Raw genomic sequence first — 26,734 nt, 5'->3', positions numbered from 1 at the left:
CTCTCTCTCTCTCTCTCTCTCTGCACTGAGCTCCAGCTGATCTTCTAAGAACGGTGACGCCGTTATCAATCGAGTGTTGATTGGTCAGTAGGCGGTGCTTTTACACCGGTTGATCTCTAATCTCCAACATAACCTGCTCCTGAGCATATCTAGCTACCCCTGTAGAGCTAACTAACGTTAGCCCCGCAGCTGTCTAGCTACTCCCTTAGAGCTAACTAACGTTAGCCCCGCAGATATCTAGCTACCCCTGCAGAGCTAACTAACGTTAGCCCCGCAGATATCTAGCTACCCCTGCAGAGCTAACTAACGTTAGCCCCGCAGATATCTAGCTACCCCTGCAGAGCTAACTAACGTTAGCCCCGCAGATATCTAGCTACCCCTGCAGAGCTAACTAACGTTAGCCCCGCAGATATCTAGCTACCCCCTTAGAGCTAGCTGGCGTCAGGCCAGTTTATGGAGCTTAGATACTCCAAAGCAAATTTGGAGCAAATCAATTTTTGTAAAACTGCCTATATTCGACATCTACACAGTTAATTTCTCACCTAAAACATTCTCAGAAGTGAATTTAATAATGAAATAGACGAAAATTGTAAAATTGAATTGGGACATAGCTTATCTGTCCAATCTGAGTTTTCTCTCACACGACTAAAACTACTTTCAAACGTACACGTTCCACCAACACAAGTTCCTTCCTGAGACTATTTAGCAGAGGCACCATTGCTCTGTCCGGCACTTAGAGCCGTCCAAGACGTAATGCCAATAAACCAGAGCACGTTTTTCTCCCATCCAGGAATGCTGTGTGTACTAGACAGACCCTCCTCAGCAGCACTGTGGAGGAAGGTCTGTCAAAGCGAGACTAATTAAGCAGGCTCTGTTCCTGACATCAAGTGGCGTATAGACATGAAGATCTTTATTCATCACCGGTAAGCCATCACGTTGCTGACGGCGAACCCGTCCTGTTGCCGTGTAACAACCCTCTTGGTTTGCCTGTGAAGGAAAGTTTCCAACCTCGGTTAACAATAATTTATTTACAGATGATTTACTGCAAACGGCGGACCCCTTTTTAATCTTACATTCACACATTCCCTTCAGCAACATGCACGACAGCCAACAGCATTAGTAAACACACCGATGAGATTTATTTTGTTGGGATTTTACATTCCACAGTTGAACATTTCCTTCTTTTTTTTTTTCTCTATTGTATGTTTTAGTCAACAGACACATAACTGATGTTAAAGGTTGATGATCCACAATGGGAGTTGAAGTATCTCTGTCCTGAACCTCTTCAGCTCTGTCTGTTTCTCCATCAGGTGGCTGTGACGCTATCTATTTCCTGCTGCTGTCTCTGGACCATCCATATTTCTGTCACACTGTCCACACACAAAGTCCATGCCTGTGGGCTTCCCTTTTCACTCAGCTTTTATCAGTTCTGCCTCTGAATTTGACTTCTGAACGAGGGAACGCTGCAGGTATTTGCTCCAAAAGTGCTTTAGTATAGTTATAGTATAGTTATAGGGCGAGACTAAAGGGATCAGAAACTGAGGAATAATCAATGTGATCTTAGCTGACAGAAATGAATGGACGGATACATAGAAAATAGAGACGCCTGACCCAAACCCGTCGTGTCCCAGCAAAGTTATGGCTTCCCAGACAGGTTTAGGACGTTTTGTTACGCACCGTAAAGCCCCAGTCTCTGCTCAGGTTTTTGATTTATAAGAACATTTCTCTCTTTCTCTGCCAATCATCTGCAGTGTCTCAACTCATTCTTATGAAATGTTATTTCATTATGCATTAGCTAAACAGGGCTGCCGCTAACATGACTTCGCTAAGGCTGCAAAAAGAAATCTGATATTAGGAAATACAAGTCGACATGAAACAAAAATGTAATTGGGAAAAATGCCAAAATGAAATGAAAAAAGGCATTTTGAAATGAAAATACCTGAAATGAAAAAAAAATATATTCAATAAAACTTAAGTTTTAATAATTACTTCAATAATTTCACAAATTGTTGCTTCACTTATAAATGATTTATATGCCATATAATAAGTCATGCCATATATATATATATATATATATATATATATATATATATATATATATATATATATGCATGAAACTTGAAAATATTAACACAATAATCTTTAAAACCTCTAAGTCACATAATCAGCAGCGGTACAAAGACTGTTTCTGTCAATGGAGTCTGGTCATTTCTTCATGGGTAGGACAGTATTGAATACAGTTCCCCGTACATGCATTCCCCAGGGTGCTACAGATCTTTCCATTACTCAGCGTTTCTGATAGCAGTCTTTATGCTGACTCATTTTAAGTGTCACAACATCCAAAACACAAGATGGCGCCAACGCCTTGATGACGTTGAATTCCATTCAATAGTCTCAAGTTCCACTCCATATATTGTCATCCTATGTAGTCAAACTTTGTATGTATGTAATATTTTCCCAAAAGGCATGCCGTGAAATAAATGTGTTCTGTTTGAGGATTTAGAATCAGTCCTAAGTTTTTGCTTGATAATGCCAGCCAGTGTGTCATTACTGCACATCACTCTGACATCCAGACTGTGGAGGTCAGACCTTTCTAAAGGTGGTATTGATTTTACAAAGCCCCGCTCAGCGCCTTAGCTTCAGGTCACGGTTCAGGTCTGGCAGCAGCAGTCTCTGGCCGGCCCACGCACAACTTTAACTTAAAGTATGTTCTGTGTGTGCGCGCGTGTGTGTGTGTACAGTGTGTATGTACAGTTTGTGTGTGTGTGTCTATATGTGTGTGTATGTACAGTGTGTGTGTGTATGTACAGTTTGTGTGTGTGTGTGTGTGTCCAGTAGAGTTAAAGTCACTTCATGCTCAGCTGCATTCTCATCATCTCTTATTGAAAAGAAAGACTGTGGCCCTGTTGATCTTGAACAGTTAAGACGGCCCATGGCTTGTATGGAACTAACAGCCACACATCATTGCAGATCATTTTTTGGTCCATTATGTTAACAACAACCTAATTATGTCATTTTCTTCACATTTTGTTGTGATGCTCATCTTTACATTACGAGGCCATTATGTTTGACATCTCATTATATCTCAGGAACAACACAGTGAATTTATGATGACCGCTTCAGTATTTCTTTATACAGGATTGTGTGCTGAGAATATGCGTATGAATATGTCCTATCTACAGTAGGCCGGTTATGCTCGGCCACGTACAGCGTGCTGGGGTCTGAAGGCTCAGAGGAAGGCCTCCATGATGAAACCGACTTGGATGATTATTCCCACATAATGAGAAATTGAAGCTCTGATCACCAGGTAACCCAGTTTGCATCATCATTATTTAAACCACTGAGTGGGGTTCAGCTGCTGTCAGTCCCTGAAGAAGCTGTGACACATATGTTAACCCTGGGGCTGGGTCCCCAATCCAAAACTTTTTAGGCAGCGGCTGAATTGCCTCTAAACTAAGGTATCGAGTATTGAAAAATGCCTCGTCATTCAATACCCAATTCCAATCCCTAAGGAGTGAATCTAATCAGAGTCAGTGAGCCAATCAGCACGCAGCAACAAAAAAACCAACTCTACACGGTTACACAGACGGCTCACGTAGTAGGAACTGGAACATGAATAAAAAGATTTGTGCCATAATGTGTAATGTTGTCATTTCTTTTTGTTTCATATAATTGATATTTAAAAAAAGTATTGTTTAAGAACCGGTATAGGAGTCACGTTATTGGTATCGGCTCCGGCATCGACATTTTTTGAACGTGGCAATTATTAATAAGACAATTAGGCCAGTTGATTATTTGGTATTTCCTCCATCACTGCTACAACTATACCACTCGCCCTCTGAAATATTTGTGCATTATTTGCATACACCCAATTCACAACCCCCCCCCCATTATAGAGTGAGATGTTGTCCGATATTTATGTTTTCTTTCACAGTCACTCCCATTGAGTCAGAAAGTGACCCTTGGTCAGGTGACTTTGGCATTTGTTATTGATGCAAAAAGTCTCCTTTAGTGTCATATTCTGCTTGGTCTGGACTCTTGGCGTCACTTTTTGACGCTCTGGGTCGGGACGTACGTTTAACTGACATGCAGCACAAGAACGGGACAGTTAGGGTTCGGAAAAGATGGTGGGAGGGGTTACAAAATGTTCGTTTCAGTGACACGTGGGACAAGAACGGGACACAAACTTGTCTCCTGGGGAAAAGTCCTGTGTTGCTTGAGGCATCCACCACCCCAACCAACCTTTTTTGGTCCTTCATACTACTCTCTACCATTGTCTCTTTTAATACTACGTCATCTTACAGCACCGCGGTCAAGCTGCTGCTCTGCCCGCTGCGTTCCATACAGATGCTATCTGACGCTGAGAGACACTGACCAAGAGTCAGTAAGTTGTGAGTGAGAACGTTTTGTTATGGGATATTACAGTGTGTTGTGTGAGAGCAGCTAATAGATTGGGGCTATTTTTGTCATTAAAGGTTCATTCTGCGGGATTACAGCTTGGGTCTTATTCGTCTGGTTTGAGCCATCTTTTCATGATTAAATTCCAATCACGGAGTTCCTTCCTGAGATGTAGAAACACAGGCTACCGGGCCGTGAAGATGTAATGGAACACGCCTATCTGCAGACAGGGCCTCACAAACACCTCATTTAGAACTTTAAGTTTTATTTTTAAACTAGCTGCCGATGTGACCGAGTTAGGCCATTTCTCCTCTGTAGTCCCTGGAACACATATTGTGACTTGATGGTTTTAATGGTTAGTGACACTTTCTGAACATGATTCCATGGACTCCATGTAATTCATATTTTCAACTTGAATATTCTATCCATTTGTTATCCAACCTTAGAGCCGGGTAATGCTAGAAAAGCTAGAAACGTGTTGTAGTTCAGAATTATATATATTTTTTTATAGCTTCTGCTAAATGGCCACGCTCACAGGCTTGGTATAACGGCATAATCATTTAAATATGGGATAGTGCTGCACATTTTCAGAGTCTTTATTACATAAAAAGCTGAAAAGCTTGATGGGGGGGGGGGGGTACCAGCAGTTCTGATGAAGGATACTGGCAGCTTAGGTAGCGTCCACTGGACTGAAACTTGACTTTGTTGTCTCAATTCAGAATACAGGCTGTGTCTGACAGTAGTTGCTGAACAAATAAAAACATAAGCACATCTCTCAAAAAAAACCAAGGGTTGAGACTCCATGATCTGACCCAGTACCCCGCAGTACTCCAGAAAACAGATCCAGCTTTCTATAAACCAGGATGAGGGCCTATAAAATAAGAGCCACGTTGTAATTTACTTAAAAATGATTCACAACGCAGATTCAGGTTGGCTTTCTGGGGCTCTACTGTGTTTTTAACAGATGGTACCAACGGGGGATGACGGGGAAATGTTGGGATGACTGAAGCTGCAGTATTTGGTCCTGGTGAGAGTCTGTTGCATTATGATCATCGAGATATTTAAGCCCATGCTAGGGTGTATTTGGATTTCTGACTTCTGACTGACAGCAGGGGGCCTTGAGGACTCTTGTAAATACAGAACACTTGTCTAGACTGAAAAGGAAAAGCTATGTTTTGAGTAAGGTGAGGCCTTTCTAACCCTGTACTGTTTGTCAGGTTTGAAGAAGAAACAGTGGAGCTTCCCCCAGTCGGAGCGTTTTCTCATCAGATGCAATTACTGAAGCCTTCCATAGTCGCCCAGTAGCTCAGGGCAGCGGAGTACAGAGTTTGAACCTTTAAAACGACTCCTCTTTATCTGCCAGGTTTGCTGGGAGTCTCCAGAAAACCATGACAAGGCAGAGGTCAGCTGGGTTAAACATGATACTGCATCTCTCCATTATGTTCGCTCTGCCCTTATACATCCCCAAAGGCAGGGCTGCACTCTGTCATCATGATCATTTTGTACAACTTTTTCTATGGAGACTATGCAAAACAACCCCCCCGCCCCACACACACACACACACACACACACACACACACACACACACACACAGTCACTCACATTTACCTCTATGACTATGTAAAAAAAAATATCAAGCATCGCCACATTTGCTCTAAACGTACTCAGTCGACAGTTTGTTCACAACGTACAGGGCTCAGTAAAAAGGAAAAAGACACTTTGAATATAAGAGGAATGCATGTATAAAATGCGAAATGACAGATGGGATTATCACACACGGAATGAAATACACCTACAGTACACGAGAATGAAAATGGTCCAACGTGACACTTCCTGGAATATTCTGTACAGTAATGTACAAGAGTGGCGCGGCCCTGGATCTCCTGGATACCTGGAGGGAGCTCATCAGCTGGAACGCTAAGAGTTCACAGATGGCCACTAAACATTATCCAAGGCCAGCAAGTCTCATGGTTCATGTCTGCCCCTGTTCCCTGCTGGATGATCCCACAGGAGGCTCCGAGAGGCCAAGTCCACATCTGCCTGTGTCCCTCCTCCTCCACCGTCACAGTAGACCAGTTCATAGAAGCACTGCCCCGCTGGAACACCACTGTCCATCCCCTTTAGAGGTTTTGAGCCCCTCTTTTGCTATGACCAATCCAAAAATGTAGTCTTTCAGTGTCTCCATGTATTTCCTTCCAAACCTTTCTGGGTCATGGTTCATTTCACTGTCTGCTCCACAACAACAAAACAAGCACAACTTCATATTTTCAATAATATTTCTTGTCAAGTCAAGTTTTTTTCCCCGGTTATTTTCAAGATAGAAGATCATCAAGACACCCATTTTTTAAACACACACACACACACACACACACACACACACAAATAAAAAAAAGAAATCTGTAACCAGGAGAGACTGGAGATGAGTGGACGGATGGAGACATGTAAGAGTTTTTCTGTTTGTAGTGGTATCTGTGGCTTGGGTTGGGTGGTCTGGCGGCCCGGCAGCTTTAGCAGAGGGTGCCGTTCTCCTGTCGGGACTTGGGGCAGGTGGAGCGGGGTATGGGCTGGACGGAGGGAGCTAGGGTGCAGAAGAAGCCAGCGATGAGGGTGAGGCCCAGGCCTCCCCAGGCGCAGAACATGGACCAGCCGTAGCCGTGGCCGATGTCGTCCGGCAGGCCGTACAGGTAGCGCGGGTAGCGGGACAGCTCGAAGTTGATGCCGGCGACGCAGGTGCAGAGGGAGATGATGCAGAAGGTTCCTGCAACCACAGAACAGGATGTTCAAAACCTCTGTCACAGTCAAATCCAAATCTGTTACCACCCTAACATCTGCTCCAGGTCACATCCTGTCAGCGGTGGAAGAAGTATTCAGATTACTGCAGTAAAAGTACTTATACCACACTGTAAAAATATGTTAATAAGTTAAAGGTGCTCTAAGCGATGTTGGGTGACCGCACTTTTTGTTGACGTTCGAAGTATTGTCAAACAAAACGAGGCTAGCTCGCCCCTCCCTCCTCCTCATCCCGTCCCCTCCCCCTCCCTTCCGTGCACTAACCCCCCCAACCCCCACCGCCAAATCCTTCTTGTCTGTTATTGGCTGGAACACTGTTTGTTATGTTTGGTGGTGCAGGTTGGCCAGTTTGTTTTTGTTGCTGTTTGTGGAGCCTGGGCTGTCTACAGAGACCATGTTTTTTTTACAGTGTGTTCAGGGGACAGGCAGCTAGCAGATAGTGAGGAGATGTTTTTTACAGTGTGTTCAGGGGACAGGCAGCTAGCAGATAGAGGAGATGTTTTTTTACAGTGTGTTCAGGGGACAGGCAGCTAGCAGATAGTGAGGAGATGTTTTTTACAGTGTGTTCAGGGGACAGGCAGCTAGCAGATAGTGAGGAGATGTTTTTTTTTACAGTGTGTTCAGGGGACAGGCAGCTAGCAGATAGAGGAGATGTTTTTTTACAGTGTGTTCAGGGGACAGGCAGCTAGCAGATAGTGAGGATGTTTTTTTACAGTGTGTTCAGGGGACAGGCAGCTAGCAGATAGTGAGGAGATATTTTTTTTTACAGTGTGTTCAGGGGACAGGCAGCTAGCAGATAGTGAGGAGATGTTTTTTACAGTGTGTTCAGGGGACAGGCAGCTAGCAGATAGTGAGGAGATGTTTTTTACAGTGTGTTCAGGGGACAGGCAGCTAGCAGATAGTGAGGAGATGTTTTTTACAGTGTGTTCAGGGGACAGGCAGCTAGCAGATAGTGAGGAGATGTTTGCTGTATGTGACAAAAAATGTTGTAGCCTAAAAAACGCGTTACATTGCTTAGAGCACCTTTAAAGTCTTGCATTGAAAATGTTACTTCAGTGTAAGTATGTAAGTATCATCAGGAAAATGTACTTAAAGTATTAAAAAAATCCTCCCATTGTAGAAAGTGTAAAGGATCCAACCAGTTGTGTGTTTAATGGTCTGATCATCTCAGCTGGACTTGTAGCCGTTATATTGTTGGTTAGTTTACTTTAGAATCAAACATCAGCTTTTATAAACTACATGTGTTTAGTGTGCAGTAATCTGAATGTGTAAAGTAACTAGTAACTAAAGCTGTAACACATGAATGTAGTGGAGTAACTAAAGTAACTAGTAACTAAAGCTGGAACAGATGAATGTAGTGGAGTAACTAAAGTAACTAGTAACTAAAGCTGTAACAGATGAATGTAGCGGAGTAACTAAAGTAACTAGTAACTAAAGCTGGAACAGATGAATGTAGTGGAGTAACTAAAGTAAATAGTAACTAAAGCTGGAACAGATGAATGTAGTGGAGTAACTAAAGTAACTAGTAACTAAAGCTGTAACAGATGAATGTAGTGGAGTAACTAAAGTAACTAGTAACTAAAGTAACTAGTAACTAAAGCTGTAACAGATGAATGTAGTGGAGTAACTAAAGTAACTAGTAACTAAAGTAACTAGTAACTAAAGCTGTAACAGATGAATGTAGTGGAGTAAAAAGTACAATATTTCTCTCTGAAATGTAGCGGAGTAGAAGTAGAAAGTGGCATGAAAAGAAAAGACTCAAGTAAAGTACAAGTACCTCAACATTTGTACTTAAGTAGAGTACTGGAGTAAATGTACTTACTTACATTCCACCGCTGCATCCTGCCAATATCCAACCCTGTATGTTTATACCCTACTCAGGTACTGTATGTATTAGTTTAGGATGGAATCCAATTGTTGCCTGCATTATGTTTACTGGCAGCATTCCATCCAATCCATAAAGTCTGCCATTCTTCTACTGCAGATGTTTGAGGAAGAGGAGTCAGGGTGGATGGCTGGACATACAAGGCCCAGCTTAGTTAGATGGAGTCCAGTTTAGGTCAAGGCTACTGAAACACTTGCTTTACAGATCAGGAAAGATTATAGTTTTGGTTAAATATTCAACAAGTCAATGCATGTCCAGCTTGTGTTCAAGTCAGCGTTGATCTTTTCCATATCAGAATCAGAAGACTTTATTGATTTATTTAGTTGCAGTTGCTCACAGTTCGATTCAAGGTAAGAGTAAGAAAAGGGCGAGTCAATAAGTGCATAAAGTAACATAACTACAGTTTGAAATAAATAAGTAAGATTAGGTTAAAAAGATAGTTTCAGATGGATTGTACATCTTCTATTGTAGTGCAGTGTCAACAGAAATAAGTAGAGTGTGAATAGCAGTAGCAGCAGTGAATAAATAACACTGTTGCACATGTAGCTGATACATTATTGCACCCAGTAATTATTATACATAATTGTCCAAGAATATTGAGATGTGATGTGGAGACCAGTTTGGACACTAAGCGTGTTAACACTCAGTGGGAGGAGTTGTACAGTTTGATGGCCACAGGCAGGAACAAGCTCCTGTGGCATTCTGTGGTGCATCGTGGGTGTCTGAGTCAATCGCTGAAGGTGCTCTTCAGACTGACCAGTGTATTGCGGAGTGGGTGGGAGGAGGTGTCCAGGATGGAGTGTATTTTGGACAGCATCCTCCTCTCTGACACTGTCCGGCTCCACACCAACAACATCACTGGCCTTGTGAATCACGTTGTTGAGTCTGTTGGTGTCTGCCACTCTCAGGGTCCTATCTTACACCCGGCGCAGCGCAGCGCAATGCCTGACGCAAGTGTCTTTGCTAGTTTAAGACCGACCCAGTTGTCAGTTTCCCGTCCAGCGCCCACGTCGTTTAAATAGCAAATGCACCTGCGCCCATCTGTGGCCCATGGGCGTGCTGGTCTTACAGGGAGGTGTGTTCAGGTGCATTCTGGGCATGCTGGTCTTACAGGGAGGTGTGTTCAGGTGCATTCTGGGCATGCTGGTCTTACAGGGAGGTGTGTTCAGGTGCATTCTGGGCGTGCTGGTCTTACAGGGAGGTGTGTTCAGGTGCATTCTGGGCGTGCTGGTCTTACAGGGAGGTGTGTTCAGGTGCATTCTGGGCGTGCTGGTCTTACAGGGAGGTGTGTTCAGGTGCATTCTGGGCATGCTGGTCTTACAGGGAGGTGTGTTCAGGTGCATTCTGGGCATGCTGGTCTTACAGGGAGGTGTGTTCAGGTGCATTCTGGGCATGCTGGTCTTACAGGGAGGTGTGTTCAGGTGCATTCTGGGCGTGCTGGTCTTACAGGGAGGTGTGTTCAGGTGCATTCTGGGCGTATTGCTATCTTGAGGCAGCGGGAAGTGATCGCGCCATTGACCAACAAAAACCTGGTCTGAAGTCAATAACGCAGCATTTCATTGTTATTTTAACAGAGCATTAGTAAAATGCTCCTAGACTCGTGCACGGCGCGCGCACACTATGCTTGTTACACACACAGGGACGCACAGCAGCACACACACATGCAGAAGATTACAAATAGATAATACATTTTTATGTGTTTAACTATTTATGTGACAGATCATTCAAACTTCAAAGATGAAAGTTCATAATTTATGTAATGCTGTGTGTGTTATATGTGAGCGAGCTGATTCTGAGACATGTATGGCCTGTTTTGGTGCTTTGAGTGGGTTCTGGAGGTGAGATGAACTGTTTGGCCGAGATGCATGTTTGTAATGCAGACTATATGAGGAGTTGTGAAAATGTGCTTTCAGTATTGCCCGGTGCTTGTTAGCAATCTAAAAAACTAAACCCTGTTAAAATGGGATGTTGATGGCATTATGCTTTCTGCAAAATGTACAGTATTTGCAGAATTTTTCCAGCTAAGTGTCTCAATAATGTTACTGGTGATTCAACCATTAAAGATTAAAGACCCATCTCCTGTGCAGGAGGGGGACTGTGTTTAGGAGAAGCAGCTCTGAATGTGGCCTGGTTTTGGGCCTGCTGTGACCCTGTGGCTGCTTTGCACTGATTTGGCCGCTGCACACTGACCTAGCCTATTTCTTCTGCCTTTATTGCCAAGCAACATAATTGACTTTTTAATTGCTTATTCATTATACAACAGTAGGGCACAGCACTAATCCACTGCCCAGCATAACTGTGTGTGTGTGTGTGTGTGTGTGTGTGTGTGTGTGTGTGTGTGTGTGTGTGTGTGTGTGCGTGTGTGTGACTCACCTCCCATCAGGAAGAGGAGGCCGGCCACATACTGCATGAGGCCTCTGTCCCAGCAGCAGCCAAGCACACCGATGACCCAGCCGAACAGGATGATGGCCACCGCCATGCCCATGAAGCCTGCCGTCATCCGCCGCAAGTCTGAGGAAACGCAAACGCAGAGATGTTAAACATCACTAGAATAACAAGTTCACACTGACTGAACAGGATACACACACACACACACACAGGTTAATAATCAGCGGCAGCCCACTGAAATATATATTTTTACACTTCCTGCCAGCAGAAATACAGCAGAACAGTCCATAACGAGTCACAGGCACTCTGGTCCACTTCTAATGAAAGCTGAACACATTTTTGACTCAGTGGTTTAGCATTGCAAAAAACGCTCACACGCCGAGTCCAACTTACACAAAACCAGCTACACACATCCAGCTAGGCTAACCCGTTCTAACGTTTAACTAAATCACAATTAATGACTCATCGAGTTTGAGTCTCAGTTGATGCCACAATAACACAGATAACAAACTAAGCTGTTGATGATGACTTGGATTATGTGACTCTTGTAAACTGAAGAACTTTGGTTCAGACATGTCCGGACAAAACACATAGAGAGAAGAACTGGATTCAACTTTATGCAAATGAGGAGCTGGCGACTCCACGCCCCGCTTCTCCAAAGTCCCCGTGACACGGCTGCTCCCATGAGAGATGAATGGGAAGTGGGGAAATGACGCTGACAATGGACACGCACCGTCAGAGTAGCCGAAGATGTCGGGTTAAGCAGTGACGAGGATTTGATGACCGCAAGACAAGAGTTCTGATACACGACAGATCGGGAAATTCTTGCAACAGAAACTGGTTCAAGTTGAGGACTGTTTTGCAGATAAAGAGCTGTTCCTAAATTCTGTTAAATCCCAGATGAGCAAGGGAAAGGGGGTTACACTGAGCGAGAGATTTACAGATTAAAAAGAAGTTCTGAGAATCAAACAAGAACTACAGCATGAAGACTCAGAAGACAGCTTATCTCCTGTTCTTTTTAATGTTTTTTTCTGCCATCGGTGTCAATGACCGACAGTAGATTGATGTTTTCTTTTCCCTTGGGGATTAATAAAGTATCTATCTATCCATTCCCCCTGCTCTGGTGTTTCCCCCTCTCATTCCCCCTGCTCTGGTGTTTCCCCCTCTCATTCCCCCTGCTCTGGCGTTCCCCCCTCTCATTCCCCCTGCTCTGGTGTTTCCCCCTCTCATTCCCCCTGCTCTGGTGTTCCCCCCTCTCATTCCCCCTGCTCTGGTGTTCCCCCCTCTCATTCCCCCTGCTCTGGTGTTCCCCCCTCTCATTCCCCCTGCTCTGGCGTTTCCCCCGTCTCATTCCCCCTGCTCTGGTGTTTCCGAGCCCCTAAACCGGAGACATTAGGTAACTCTTCTGACCAGTTTTGGTTTGGAATCTGCGGGGTTGTGTTGCAGTCTCAGACCTTTGGAGACACCGACACTGACACCAACGTCTCTCCTCCTGATTGGGTCTCATCAGTCACAACGTCTCGTTCTCTGAGACTAAAGCTACTAATGTTACCATGGCAACTACCAGCAGGGGGCAGAGTCTCCCCGCTGCCTCCTGTTTGTGACCAGTATACCAGAATGTTGATGAGATATGAGGTTTGGGCGTGTTAGTTTAAACAGAGATTAGTTCTTCTACTGGAGATAAAAAAAAAAAAACACTTGGTGCACCGAGATCACTTTTGGCTTAATACTATGCTTGGAACATGGAGATGTAGCCTGAACCTCATCATGTTGCCTCAAGACGTGCAATCAAGCAGCTGACAGGAACCCATGGTGTATGGAGGGAGATGCATGATGACACATGGGTTCACAGCAGAGAAAATGTCTTTACTATGGCAAGTTTAGATGTGTTTTATTCTTTGAAGCATCATTTGAAAGAATGCAGTATACGGCCTGTAGCCTTCTTAGACCACTCCATGGTCACGTGACATGCCTTTATTGCAATATTAAGCACAAGTCCACCTTTTGGAGTTTTGATACTGATCTGTTACAGGGCTCAACAGTGTGGTTCTGGAAGTAAAACCCCATTGATATTCTCCATAAGGATTTAGATGATCAGCCTAGTGTCTAAACCATCCGAGGTAGTGTGTTGTGTAACGAAGGTCTCTGCTCCTGTAGAAGACACATGTCTGTATGAAATCAACCTTGTTTTAAGAAAATTTGCGAGCGTAACAGCAGCGTGTCTGATTGGTCCAACTCGCTGTTACCATGGAAATGTTTACCCTAGTCTACGATAGTTTATGTACACACTGTTGTACCTTTGACTTTTTTGCGCCAAATCAAATGTTTTATGGGCACGATTCCTCTCGTAGCTGGTTGGCTCGGTTCCAGACTTAAATCTCTGTATATCAGCCATTTTTGAAACGAAATGGGGAAAAACACTTCTGGAACCTGATATGTTAAAAAAGTGGGTGGTCACTGTTGAGCTCTATTAGATGCACATTTTAAAGTATCTTGCGGGGTTTTTTTTGGGAAAAATGTTTAAAAACTAGGAAAAGGAGAAGCAGTGGTGGGATTGTGGAGATTAAGCAGCTGTGTCAACAGTACACTCTCAATGTCTCCTATGATGTGCCTAATCTATGAGGGATGAAATAATGGAAGTCCACAGGAAGTCCTTCTTTACCATCATGTTAAATATTGAATCTCAGTGCAGTTTTATGAATATGGTCCGTTGTGTGGAGAGGACACAGTGAGGGCAAACAGAAAAAGACAGAGTGTGTGAATAAGGCTGACAGCAGTAGGCTCTGCAGGGCGCTAATGACAGTGACAACGACTGGCTGCGAGTAGAGAAGGGCTGAAATATGAAGAGCTCCAAGCTACAGCCCCACTCCTCTTCGCTGACTAGATGAGTGTGTTGTTGGAGCGGGGGGGGGGGGGGGGAACACCATGTGTTTGGGCGAGAGAGGTCAAAACATTTGGCCTGAGAGCATGAATGTAGGACGTGCTGTACATGTTCCTTCATCCTAACTCCGCCACACCTAGCATCCACTGTGATGGACATCCAATATTTATTCGCCTCAGCCAGTGAAAGTGCACCGTGTAAAATCTGTCTTTGGTCTCTTCCAATGTCCCCCTCACTTTTCAAAATCCTCACTTTTACAGTTTCACCATGATTCATTTACTAAACTGCATCCTCTTACAGTCCAACCACCAAAATCTTCATGGGAGAAGGTCTGAGTTGATCACAATGTTTAATATTGACTGAATGGGAGGAGGCCTCGGGGAAGACCCAGGACTAGGTGGAGGGATTATATCTCCAACCTGGCCTGGGAACGCCTCGGGATCACCCAGTCGGAGCTGGTTAATGTGGCTCGGGAAAGGGAAGTTTGGGGTCCCCTGCTGGAGCTGCTACCCCCGCGACCTGATACTGGATAAGCGGACGAAGATGGATGGATGACTTTAGCCACTCAGGTAACATACAAGCTGCCCTTTCTTCTTGGTGGACACGACTAAAAAACTCCTTTGCAGTTGGGTAAAAATGACCTTAGTAAATGACTTAGTGACACTGTGACCTAGCAACAAAGTACCCTTGAACTAAATAATGACAAACAGGTGCATATAGTGCTTCTTCTCACTAACCCTATAATGCTAATGGAACACTCCATGTGATCTGCTTTTCTAACGTGTACTCTTCTATAACGTCATGGTGACCGACATGGAAACAAATTCAAGTAAATATGCATAAAAAAAAGAAAAAAAAAGACTGAAGCATTTTTCAGACTTTTCATGCAGATGCTGCTGACTTCACGAGGAAACTGGAAGTCCCTGTCAGTCACACACTGTAACCGTGATGACCCCTGACCTTTACAGTGAGGCCTGACCGTTGGGGGAGCAGTTTGACAGTCAGTGACACTGTAGAGTCAGGATTCATCTCGCTGAGCATCCACACATGCTCTCTCTGTCACACATCATGTAGTTTTGCTTCATAGTGCAGATTCAGCTTCCTTCTAACTGCTAGGTTCTTTATTTAACATTTTGTTCTGTATTTCTTTCCTTCAATAAACCATGCTGTTATGTATAGTCCATACACGACGGATATGAAACTTGCTGTGGGTATTCATGGTCTCCAGATGATGAATCCTAATCATGTTCCTGACCCTCCTGACTCTTCTTCTTACACTACCCTCTGGCCATAAGCCATCACTGTACATAAGATATCTTATTATTTAACTGGCTATGCCATTTGGGGAGTGTGCCTACATTCCCACAGCCCTATGTTTCAACAGCCCTACGTTCCCACAGCCCTATGTTTCCACAGCCCTACGTTCCCACAGCCCTATGTTTCCACAGCCCTACGTTCCCATAGCCCTATGTTTCCACATTTGTAAGATTTCTTTTCAAAATTAGGCCCTATGTTCCCACATTTCCTTCTTCATGAATTTATATCAGATTTTATCCCCCTTTCTCCCAATTTGGTAGCCAATTACACCCAACCTATTATCCAGTAGCAATGGACTACAGATGGCATGTAACCCTAACCCTAACCCTAACATAGGGCCTACTTTTAAGAAAAATCTTAGAAATGAGGGAACATAGTGCTGTGGGACCATTGGGCTGTGGGACCATAGGGCTGTGGGACCATTGGGCTGTGGGACCATAGGGCTGTGGGACCATAGGGCTGTGGGACCATTGGGCTGTGGGACCATAGGGCTGTGGGACCATTGGGCTGTGGGACCATTGGGCTGTGGGACCATAGGGCTGTGGGACCATTGGGCTGTGGTAACATAGGGCTGACCCCGCCATTGTACATTCATACTCCCCAGAGGTTGAAGCTTTTTCATTCATTCATTAAACACAGGAGTCCAAGGAGAGTTGAGAATAAGCTAAACCTGTATTCTTTTGAATAAATGGCTTGCTGACACTGATGTAGGTCAGGGTGAGTTGTTGCTCTCTCTCTCTGCACCCTGACGGTCCCTCAGCATGTCCTCTGTCCAGGGCCAGACTGTGCAGGTCCCTGTGGGAGAGTGGCGTGCTCTAGAAGACGTCCCCCGTGGGTAACAATGTCCTGTGAGTCCTCAGCATTACTACTACCTCTTTCCTGCATGAATACATGTGCTGTCATATGGTGCCTGCAGCCAGGACCAATGGACAGATGTGGGCTTATATGAGAGAGCAAGAAGACAGTTGATAATAATAGTTGATTAGCAACCAAGCACATCTCAAGCACTCTCAAGCACAAGTCTCAGAATGATAAACCGGATCCAATAAAACTTAATAAAGCGCCACTGACACACAAAATACACCATGTACATCAGACAGTTCGCAGCATGCTAACATGTTCAAACTGACAATGTTTACATGCTGATGTTTATGATTATTATGCTAATCCTTAGTTTGGAGTGGTAGCATGCTAAATAGCACCTAATGGAAAGTACAGCTAAGGCTAAGGCTGATGGGAAAGTGATTAGTTTTGCAGGTTTTTGGTCACCAAAGTATTGCACAAATTGAATTGACCACCAAAGTGAATCCAATTTCTCTTGAGGGGGACATGAATTTGTTTACCAAATGTCATGGCAGTCCATTCATTAGTTGTTAAGACGTGAACCCTGTCATCACAGACAACTGGTATTGAAGATTATTTATATATATATATATAAATATATATAAGCTATTGTCACACAGTGACTCAGGGAATGTGACAAGGAGTCTATGCAAGAGACGTACTCAAAACAAATGTCATTTAACAAAACTAAAGTTGAATGTGGAGGTGGGCTTGGTCTGCAATTATAGAACTAAGATTACAGTTATAGAACTGTTTCATTGGATTTTGAAAAATTAAAAGCCATTGAATTTTTAGCACTAAATATTTATGCACTGGAATTATGTATCTGAAATGTTTGCCTCTTCATTTTACTCTTCATATTTTCAACAACTTATTTTCACCCTTATTTTTCAATGATCACAAATTCAGAATCAAAAATTCAATGTTAAAACATTCGATATACCAAAGTCAGATGCAAAATACAATGTATACAATTCAACTTGCTGAAATTCAATATACCAAATTTCAGCTGCAAAATGTAATGCTTGAAATCGAGTGTTAACATCTGGGAACCCAAGGAAAAATCCAATAAACCAGATTTACTTCCATATGCAATCAGCTGCAGTAGAGACAGGTGTGGGGAGAGCTCCGAGCAGTGCAGGTGAGTTAACTGTCTCAGCTGATTCTTATTGCATTAATTACACTCTCCCTTCATATGCAGTAGTGTGCGGGGCGCTTCAGATGACTGCCAACCTCAGAGACAGGACACTGGACTGTTAGACGTTGTTTTGTTTGGTCTTTGTTAAAGGTTGTGAGCAACAGGCTGTGCGCAGACAGAGGCGCACGGTTTGAGGTTGTAAAGTTATGTTAAAAGTGTGTGAACAGTCAGAATAAATACCGTTGCTTGTAAATTGTCTGTATTGGCTAGGATTTGTGCTGAGGGTAGTCACGCATTGCCAGACCCTCCTCCACAGCGCTGCGGAGGAAGGTCTGGCTAGTCCACACAGCATTCCTGGATGGGAGAAAAACGTGCTCTGATTTATTGGCATTTCTTTAAACCAATCACAATCGTCTTAGGCGGTGCTAAGCGCCGGACGGAGCAACGGTGCCTCTGCAAAATAGCCTCGAGAAGGATCTTGTTTTGGTGGAACATGGGTACGTTCAAAAGTGGTTGGAACAGATAGTCTAGCTAGCTGTCTGGATTTACCCTGCAGAGATCTGAGGAGTTTAAAATTACAACACAAAGTAAGCGGAAGGAAACGGTCATCGGCGAAAAGACATGCATCCGGCGGAATTTCCTGCGGCTGGCGCAGTTTGTTTTTGTTGCAGTTTGTGGAGCCTGGGCTGTCTACAGAGACCGCGTTTTGTTTACAGTGTGTTCAGGGGACAGGCAGCTAGCAGATAGTGAGGAGATGTTTTTTACAGTGTGTTCAGGGGACAGGCAGCTAGCAGATAGTGAGGAGATGTTTTTTACAGTGTGTTCAGGGGACAGGCAGCTAGCAGATAGTGAGGAGATGTTTTTTACAGTGTTCAGGGGACAGGCAGCTAGCAGATAGTAAGGAGATGTTTTTTACAGTGTGTTCAGGGGACAGGCAGCTAGCAGATAGTGAGGAGATGTTTTTTTACAGTGTGTTCAGGGGACAGGCAGCTAGCAGATAGTGAGGAGATGTTTGCTGTATGAGACAAAAAATGTTGTAGCCTAAAAAACACGTGACATCGCCTAGAGCACCTTTTAAGGAAGCTGGCAGGAAGCTTGAGAAGTGCTTATTAACAAAACTAAAAAAACATACTCCGACAAGGGCACAAAATGAAACCTGAGAAATTCAACAAAAACTAAATTAAACTCAGGCGAAGAAACACACAACTATAACTGCAAGCTTCCAAGTCCTTTCTATCTTCCTTTTTTCTATCTACCCCTTCTTCTGAAGCCATTTTATCTCAGCCTCAACTAACTGGACCCTACCACCTGTTTGAACAGAGGCTAGTGAAAATGGAGAAAGGCAGCCTTTTCACAATCATCAAAAAGCTGTACTAAATGCCATGGCAATCCATCTAACCGTAAGTTTGGACCGACGTGAAGCAGAGGAGACACATATGGTGCTTCTCATAGTCCTTAAAGTGCCTCCTCGACGACTCCACTTGCCTCCCTTCCTCGCGTCTTAGTCCCTCCCACCGAGGAGGCACAGGAGAGACTCGAGGCAATGTGTTTTGGAGAGATGAGATGTCCTTTCCCATAAAGCGTCACATGAATTTGTCAGCTGTATGGGAGGAGTTAGCAACTCCTTCAGCTGCACGGCTTCCGGGAAGGCTGCTCTCGTTTATCACGTATTTTGCTTTGGCATTGTGGATCCATTTGAAGCAGGCCATGTGTGTACCAGTGTTCACCAGGAGGCAGCAGCACACAATAAGAAGTTCTGGGAGTCCACTTGTGTGAGCTCAAGTGCTGCTACTCAACACCGCTAAGTACCATCCCAGTTTAACAAAAGGCAACAAGGGCCACCTTCCAATTAACCTCATAATACTCCATTAGTTATCTTTTAAAGTGCCTGTGTGGGGAAGCTAAACCTTGATTTGGTCATTCTTCTATGTAATTCATTGGAATTGTCAGAAAGTGTATGAAACTGCACTGCAGACAGGAGTGCTGACAGTGAACCTGTGACAGCTGTCTCATATGAACGGATCAGAGCACATTGTGTAGAGCAGCATCACACTGTACATGTGGCTCTGTATGAAAGGACTGCATCTTGCCACAGATGACTTTGGTTACGATGAGTAGAAGAGCAGCTGATGGAGCTTCTGTAAAAGCAGCTGATCTTCTGTTACATTACAGTTGTGGGAGTTGATGGCATTCTGTGAGACAAGCAAGATAAATAAGTGGAACTAAACATAAATGAGTGAAATAATGCAGAACAATAGACATCCTGTCTGTACAAATGGAAAATATAATGATTGGAGAAGAGGCACAGATGATCAGAAACCTATCTTCTTGGACAAAAGCCTGCAGTGAATCCTGCTGATTGCTAATGCTGCACTGTGAATACATGTGGATAATAACTGCTCATTTGTTTACTGTATCAGCATATGACAGGCTGCTGTCTGTCTGCTTTGCTCTACTGCTTAATAGGTTGCATTGTTCAGCAGTGTGCTGCAATTCCCTTTTTAATTACGTTCTCTGCTCCAGGACCAATGGCCCAATGAAATGTTATTTCATGAGAGGGAAATAGCTTTTAGTGCCTTTGAGGAATTGTTATTTTCTCAGTTGAATAGATGGAGAGTAAAATGTGCTGTCTGTAACAGCTCACAGATTGGCTGTCTGCTGCCTATACAGTGCAGGGACACAGTCAACTGTTGCAGTGCTTCTTCAATCTGTGACCTGGAGCAGTTTACCACATCTGTGTCATCTACTTCAGTTAAATTCCTACCCCCTGCCGGCTGCTGTGGTAGAAACTGGCAGGTCTGCCTCATGAGAAGTGAACCGATTGGGTTGTTTTTAAACTCCGAGACACCAAAACAAACTTTGCTTTGGGCCTCAACACTCAGGTGTTCACACACTGACATAGTGGTGATTACTTAAAAATATGTTTGATAGTATCTGTAGGTTTTGCAGGATTTCCATCCATCCAGACAGAACAAGCTCCCATTGTTTAAATGGTAGTCTATATCCACGACGTTTCACTTCCGGGATTGCTCCGGTGCCGCCGGAAATTCTGCCGGATGTCCCTCATTTCGGCCGGATGTCCGTCCCCTTCCTCTTTCTTTGTGTAGGCGTTCTAACCTCTGGTGGATTTGTGAGGACTATGGTTAACTGCTCCTCAGATCTCTGCAGGGTAAATCCAGACAGCTAGCTAGACTATCTGTCCAATCTGAGTTTTCTGTTGCACGACTAAAACTACTTTTGAACGTACACATGTTCCACCAAAACAAGTTCCTTCCTGAGACTATTTAGCAGAGGCACCGTGGCTCCGTCCGGCGCTTAGCACCTCCCAAGACGATTGTGATTGGTTTAAAGAAATGCCAATAAATCAGAGCACGTTTTTCTCCCATCCAGGAATGCTGTGTGGACTAACCAGACCCTCTTCCGCAGCGCTGTGGAGGAAGGTCTGGACATGCGAGACTAATTAAATGGCAATTCCAGTTCATCACAACGTGGGTTTTAGGACCACCTACTGAGTCTCATTGTCTTCCTTCCTCAGTAGTCATCACATGACATAAGTATGAAACTCCAATCCAATGAGATAACTGCTTGACAATAACTCCATCTGCTTATTAAGATCATGAGATACAACTGAAAGCCCTGAGGGAGAAAAAAAAGAATAGTTTTGATTATTTTGCCAAATTTCTCTTCACAAGGTCAAGAATTAACTTTTAAGCTCAACTTAGGTCTTATCGTTTTGTGTATCATTTCTGGGAGTGATGTGATTTAAAAAATGTGGGAACACGGTGACATCACTAAAAAACAAGCCAGAGGAGTCAGATGATGGTTGGAAACATTTGGAATTGATTGGATACAAACCAACAGATGATCTGATCTGAAGTGAAACTATTACCTCCCAATGCAAGTTGTTCCCAGAGCTCAGCAAATCAAGTGGTGAGTGCCATGTTACTGATAGGAATAATAGCTAAAAAAATTAGATCAAAGCCGCAATACACAGGAATGACCCTTTAAGGAAGACTGATCTGAGAATCTGAATAACGTTTGCAGGCCAAAGCTCAGGTCTGATTAGCCATGTAGAGCTAAGCTCAATACTGTACTGTGATGTCAAGAGGCCCGCCTGTGCACATGAGGTTTTGCTGCTGTCACAAAGGCTGCCTGCAGCCAATAGCTCATTGGGGAGTAGAAATAGAGCTTAATTTCATTATCCCATGCAAACTGCCACTGGGGAGAAAACAATGGGCTGGGAAAATCTAATTATGCAAGATAGCAGGGAGGAGGGAAAGGTGGGTGTGATGGGCTGAGTTGGCAGCAGCGAGAGCAGAGTGGATGTCTTGAAACATATGTGCTATTTGCTGAGGAAGCCCTTACAACGGGCCCTGTGGCATTTGTGGCACCGTAGTTTTCCTCTGCTGTGGGGGCCATATGGGTGATTTCACGGCGTGTCAGTCAGCGGCAGTGTGAGCAGCCCTGCAGGGTGAGTCAGGGGCCCAGGGAGCCGGCGGAGCGCAAACTGAGGGAGGACGGGGAATTATCACTGACAGCCATCTCCACACATAGGTCCGTGAGGAGCTGCTGCTCTGAGCTGGATGCTGGGAGGACACCATGGGTCCACCCGGAGGTCCAGGCCGGGGCCAGCAGCTGTCATTCACCTCTCTCAGTAAAGCCAACTCACAGCGCTGTAGTTTTGTCCCATCATCCACCTCGATGGTGTTTTAAGCCCCCAACGTCTCCTTCCAGGCAGCGCTGCGACCGTTGACTTCAAGGCACCTAACCCTAACCTTAACCCTAATCCTAACCCTAACCATAACATAACCATTGCCTAATCCTAGTGCCTTCCAGGCAGCGCTGCTAAATAAACCATCATCCACCATGCGTCATACCACACCACATACCACACCGTGTCCCAGAAGCGGAGCGTCTTCATCGCCCACCACACAGATTGCATTGTTTTGGTCATTTTTTATCGATATTTGTGTGTCTACCATAAAAGTAAGTAGTCTACATAGTTAAATGGTTTCCTTCTTTTAGTCCAGTTCAAAGATTTGAGGCGTTGTTTTAGTTGTTAAAATAGTGTAGTCATGTGACATACGATCGGGAGTCTGCACAGGGAGTTTATTTAGAAAATTGAGTGAATTCTCTAGCCATTCCACTCCCTGCCCGGCCTGTTGAACGCCCCACGGTTTTGTTTAAAATAGACCTGCCTTATTTTCAGCAGAGCTGAGAGCTGAGAGCTGCGTCTGGAACGCTTCTGCTGCGTCGCGGCTGATGGAATCACGAGCATTGTCTTGAGTGCCGGATAGGGGTCTAGGGGTCAGTCCCCTCTAACTATGATGAATATGCTTGGAATCAGGACAGCATCTTCATCAGTCATTCGTCACTTCTAAGCTATTTTACCAGCTTTAATGGGTGGCAAAAACTGTATGAGCAGGGTAATGATTTCTATAAATCAAGGTCAGGAACTACAATCATATAAAGAGATGGAAATCAGCAGCTTCTGCTAAATGAATTCATATCTCAAAGCATTTTAATGATCATAAAACTAAGAAAGAAACCTGCTGGCAAAGAGAAAAAAGAAAATGTTCAATCTGGTGCCTCAGGATGTTGAATCCCTCCCCTGCCAAGCTTCGAGACATATTCATCTGCTAATATACAATATGATTCTCCAACTAAAGGAGGACTGCACGCTGCAAATGGAGCAGAGGCGCTTGACAGCCAATCACTGCACAGCATCATTAAAGTGTTGCTGTAGCATGGAGCTGTCTTTATGGCTGTTATGATTCCCTTTGACGGGCCACTCTACTGGTACTGCCGATAAAACCGGACTTGTGTGACTCAGTTTTTATTTTAGGGAAGATTTTCCTAATCTTATCCAGGGCCGATGCTACGTTGTTGAGCGCGCGACGTCCAGCCTGGACCCTGAAAAACTGCTTGAATGATTCACAGGCAGAACAGAAAGCAGGAGGGATGGAGAGGTGGTGGAAACAGGGAAAGGCAGAGCTGGAGGAGAGAGAGATACTGAAAGCTCTTAGCCATTAATATCTGCAGTCCTAGACGGTCCGAGCATGGAAATGAGTGTCGCTCATTTAGATGGGATGTGCAGAGCTAAGAGCTTGGGCAGCGATAGGAACACAGCGAGGAAATGACATGATGGTTTTGGTTAACTCGCACATTCCGTTCCTCGCTTTAAATACAATATGTCCTTTCACAAAAGGTGAAACCACATTAAAAATGATTTCACTGCGACAGTCAGCTGTGTTCACAATATAGTGAAATGTCAAGAGATAACTACGCAGTGCTGAATGATTTGACCAAAACAGAAACCCTCTTCACCACAGTTGATGTAAAAGAGGCCTAAATAGAGCACGAATAGCAAAGGTTCACAACAATCTGCCAGTGGTGCGCATGCAAGGATCAGTGGGTCACAAAAAACAGGGTTTATCCTCTGGAGGACATGAGTACAGGAAGTCTTAATGAAATCATTAAGAAAGACCTTTGTCATGCAACCAAGGTGTTGGTCAAGAGCCAATCCCATGAAGGAACGGCCAGGGATCGTCACGATCATTATGATCAATGAGTCATATTTTTTTAACCTGAATTGAACCACCCACGCTGCCTCCTTTGACTGGCTCCATTCAAACCAATGAGCGAGCTGCAATTTCTCACGCAGGGATATGAACCCGTTCATGCTGTTAAAAGTCATTCTCCTACTGGATAACAGGGGAGTCCATGTGCGACTGCAACTCACAAAGGGTCATGGGATTGTTGTTGCCATGGCGAGTATGGCCTATGCTTAGATTTTCTTCCAGTGGCCTGCCCAAACCCAATAAGATTTTTTTCGGAAATGTGTGCTGCAGGAATGGTGCATTAATGCGGAGTTGTACAGTTTGAAGTCGATGCAGTGCTTGTAACACAAAATGAGAATCTAAACACAAAGTAGTGCAAGTTAAGATAAGGAATAAAACATAGCACAATAAAACATACAATAAGAAATGAAACAGTAACTTTAGTGAGTGTAAAAAGGATTGTAGAATAATGAGAAGTAATAAACGTAACATGGATCATGTTCAGGCTACATTTGTTACAGTCAAGGTCCATTAGTGACCTAATGCCTACAATCCAAACCTTGGTATGCATGACGTGTAAATTAAACTGTCAAACATAAGTTAACCCTTACCTGTTTCCCTAACTCTATCCCCCTAAAGCCAACTCTAACCCTAACATCACCGTGAACAAATGCACACCACCAAAAATGGCCTTCATTTTCCTGTACAGTTACTGAGAGGACCCTCTTCTTTTTGGCATTAATCTAGCGTGAACCTGAAGGCCTGAAGTGCTTCATTTCCGCCGCTCATCCTGTCACTAAGGAACGTCTGGAATACTTTGTGATTTTATCTTAATAGCATGCTGGCTGGAGCTAACAAGGAGTGAGGGGAGAAGAGGTACAGTGGCAGGATGAAGATGGTGAAAGTAATTACTTCTTAAATTATGAGAGCTAGATTAAGGAGACAGAGGGCAAAGAAATAGACTTTCCCTCTCAGCTCCAGGGGAGATGAACTGATGATGTGACGGATGTCACCGCCTGTCACACTGCTTATGGTTGGGTAGGTTGATGTGTTCCAGGATCACAAAAGTTCACTTGTGTTTATGATCACTATTTGTCATAGAATCATGACTTGCCAAGTACTGTTGAAATGTGTCTTTGCATGATCTTATTCTAAATCCAAAAGTCACCTGTACAATAATGTTAGATATTACATTTCATTTCAAAATCCTTTAAACACTGAAAGGCGCAGACCCACAGGGGCCCTGGAGACTCCAGGGTTACTGTTGCTGTTATGCAATGTGCTGCTCCACTGAAGGACATTATTAACAGAAATGGCAAAGGCCTTAGAGGCATGGATGTATGTCAGAATTCTTATTTCTCAGGCTACAATAAGAATGCTACGTTTTGGTTTAAAGCTCTAGTTACATAATTCAGTGTTTCCATAGTCTATATCATGACGTTGCACTTCCGGGATTGCTCCAGTGCCGCAGAAAATTCCGCCGGATGCATGTATTTTTGCCGATTTCCGCCACCTTCCTCTGTCTCTGTGTTGGTGTTCTAACCTTTGGTGGATTTCTGAGGACTATGGTTAACTGCTCCTCAGATCTCTGCAGGGTAAATCCAGACAGCTAGCTAGACTATCTGTCCAATCTCAGTTTTCTGTTGCACGACTATTTTGCAGCAGCTGTGTGGAGTTAGCGCCGCCCACGAAGATTGTGATTGGTTTAAAGAAATGCCAATAAACCAGAGCATGTTTTTCTCCCATCACAGAATGCTGTGTGGATTAGCCAGACCTTCCTCCGCAGCATGTGGATGGACTGGCATGATGGTCCAGAATGATGTTAAAATGCACAGTTAAGCACAGTAAAATAACATTTAAAAAGAATGACGTTAAAAGGGTTCCAGGCACTCCTAAAGCTCTGATCCTAGAATGGCCCCTGGTCCAGGACTCTGGCTCTACCTGCTGCTTTTATCTTCAACAGGGGGTCCTCAGATTCACTGCAGGGGGGCCTCCAAATAATTGTTAATATTTGAAAGTAAAAAAAAAAAAAAAAAAATGAAATGTCTTAACATGAATCCAACATATTATTAGCAAATTTAAATCCCCACTGATGGTAGGCTTACTGGCCTATAGGTAAGGTAGCCATCCACAGATACAGTTCATCCTATGGATTCACTGTGCTACATGTATGTTTAACATTAAAACATGATTTATAAAATCATGCTGACAATTATTATTTGAATAGCTTAGAAAATGTAACCTTTGTTGTGTTTAAGCCACATCATGTAATCACGTTGGTCTAAACACGGTCTACATCAATTTTGATGGAATACAAACAAACTAAATAAGTTAGTTTACAGTTATAGAGCTCAGAATGTCCACTAAGTTGCGGTGTATTTACGTTTCTCCTGAGTTAGCTTTACATTTTTTGTGAAGTAGGGCCTCCATATATGGCCATTTGTTAATTAAGCTGTATTATTGTTTATTGTGCATACGCAGGCTCGGATTGGAAGGCAAGCCAGAGAGGGCTAATGTGAGGAACGCTGTCATAG

General features: G+C 43.9%; 1 protein-coding gene across 2 annotated transcripts in view; it reads right to left on the bottom strand.

Moving 5' to 3' along the window:
• Positions 1-2,115: 2,115 nt before the first annotated feature.
• Positions 2,116-26,734, bottom strand: part of tmem178bb (transmembrane protein 178Bb) — a 109,087-nt gene continuing 84,468 nt past the window's right edge. For both annotated transcript variants that reach the window (XM_078242906.1, XM_078242905.1), the window contains 2 exons: positions 11,447-11,584; positions 2,116-7,156 (listed from right to left, as the gene is read on the bottom strand). In XM_078242906.1, coding sequence (XP_078099032.1) covers positions 6,906-7,156; positions 11,447-11,584 — 389 coding nt within the window. In that variant the 3' untranslated portion in view covers positions 2,116-6,905. The remainder of the gene's footprint in view (positions 7,157-11,446; positions 11,585-26,734) is intronic.

This window comes from Sander vitreus, chromosome 23, assembly GCF_031162955.1.
Source record: "Sander vitreus isolate 19-12246 chromosome 23, sanVit1, whole genome shotgun sequence".
NCBI classification, from domain to species: domain Eukaryota; kingdom Metazoa; phylum Chordata; class Actinopteri; order Perciformes; family Percidae; genus Sander; species Sander vitreus.
Note: the sequence above shows the minus strand (reverse complement) of the source record. Positions and strands in the feature narration are given on the sequence as shown.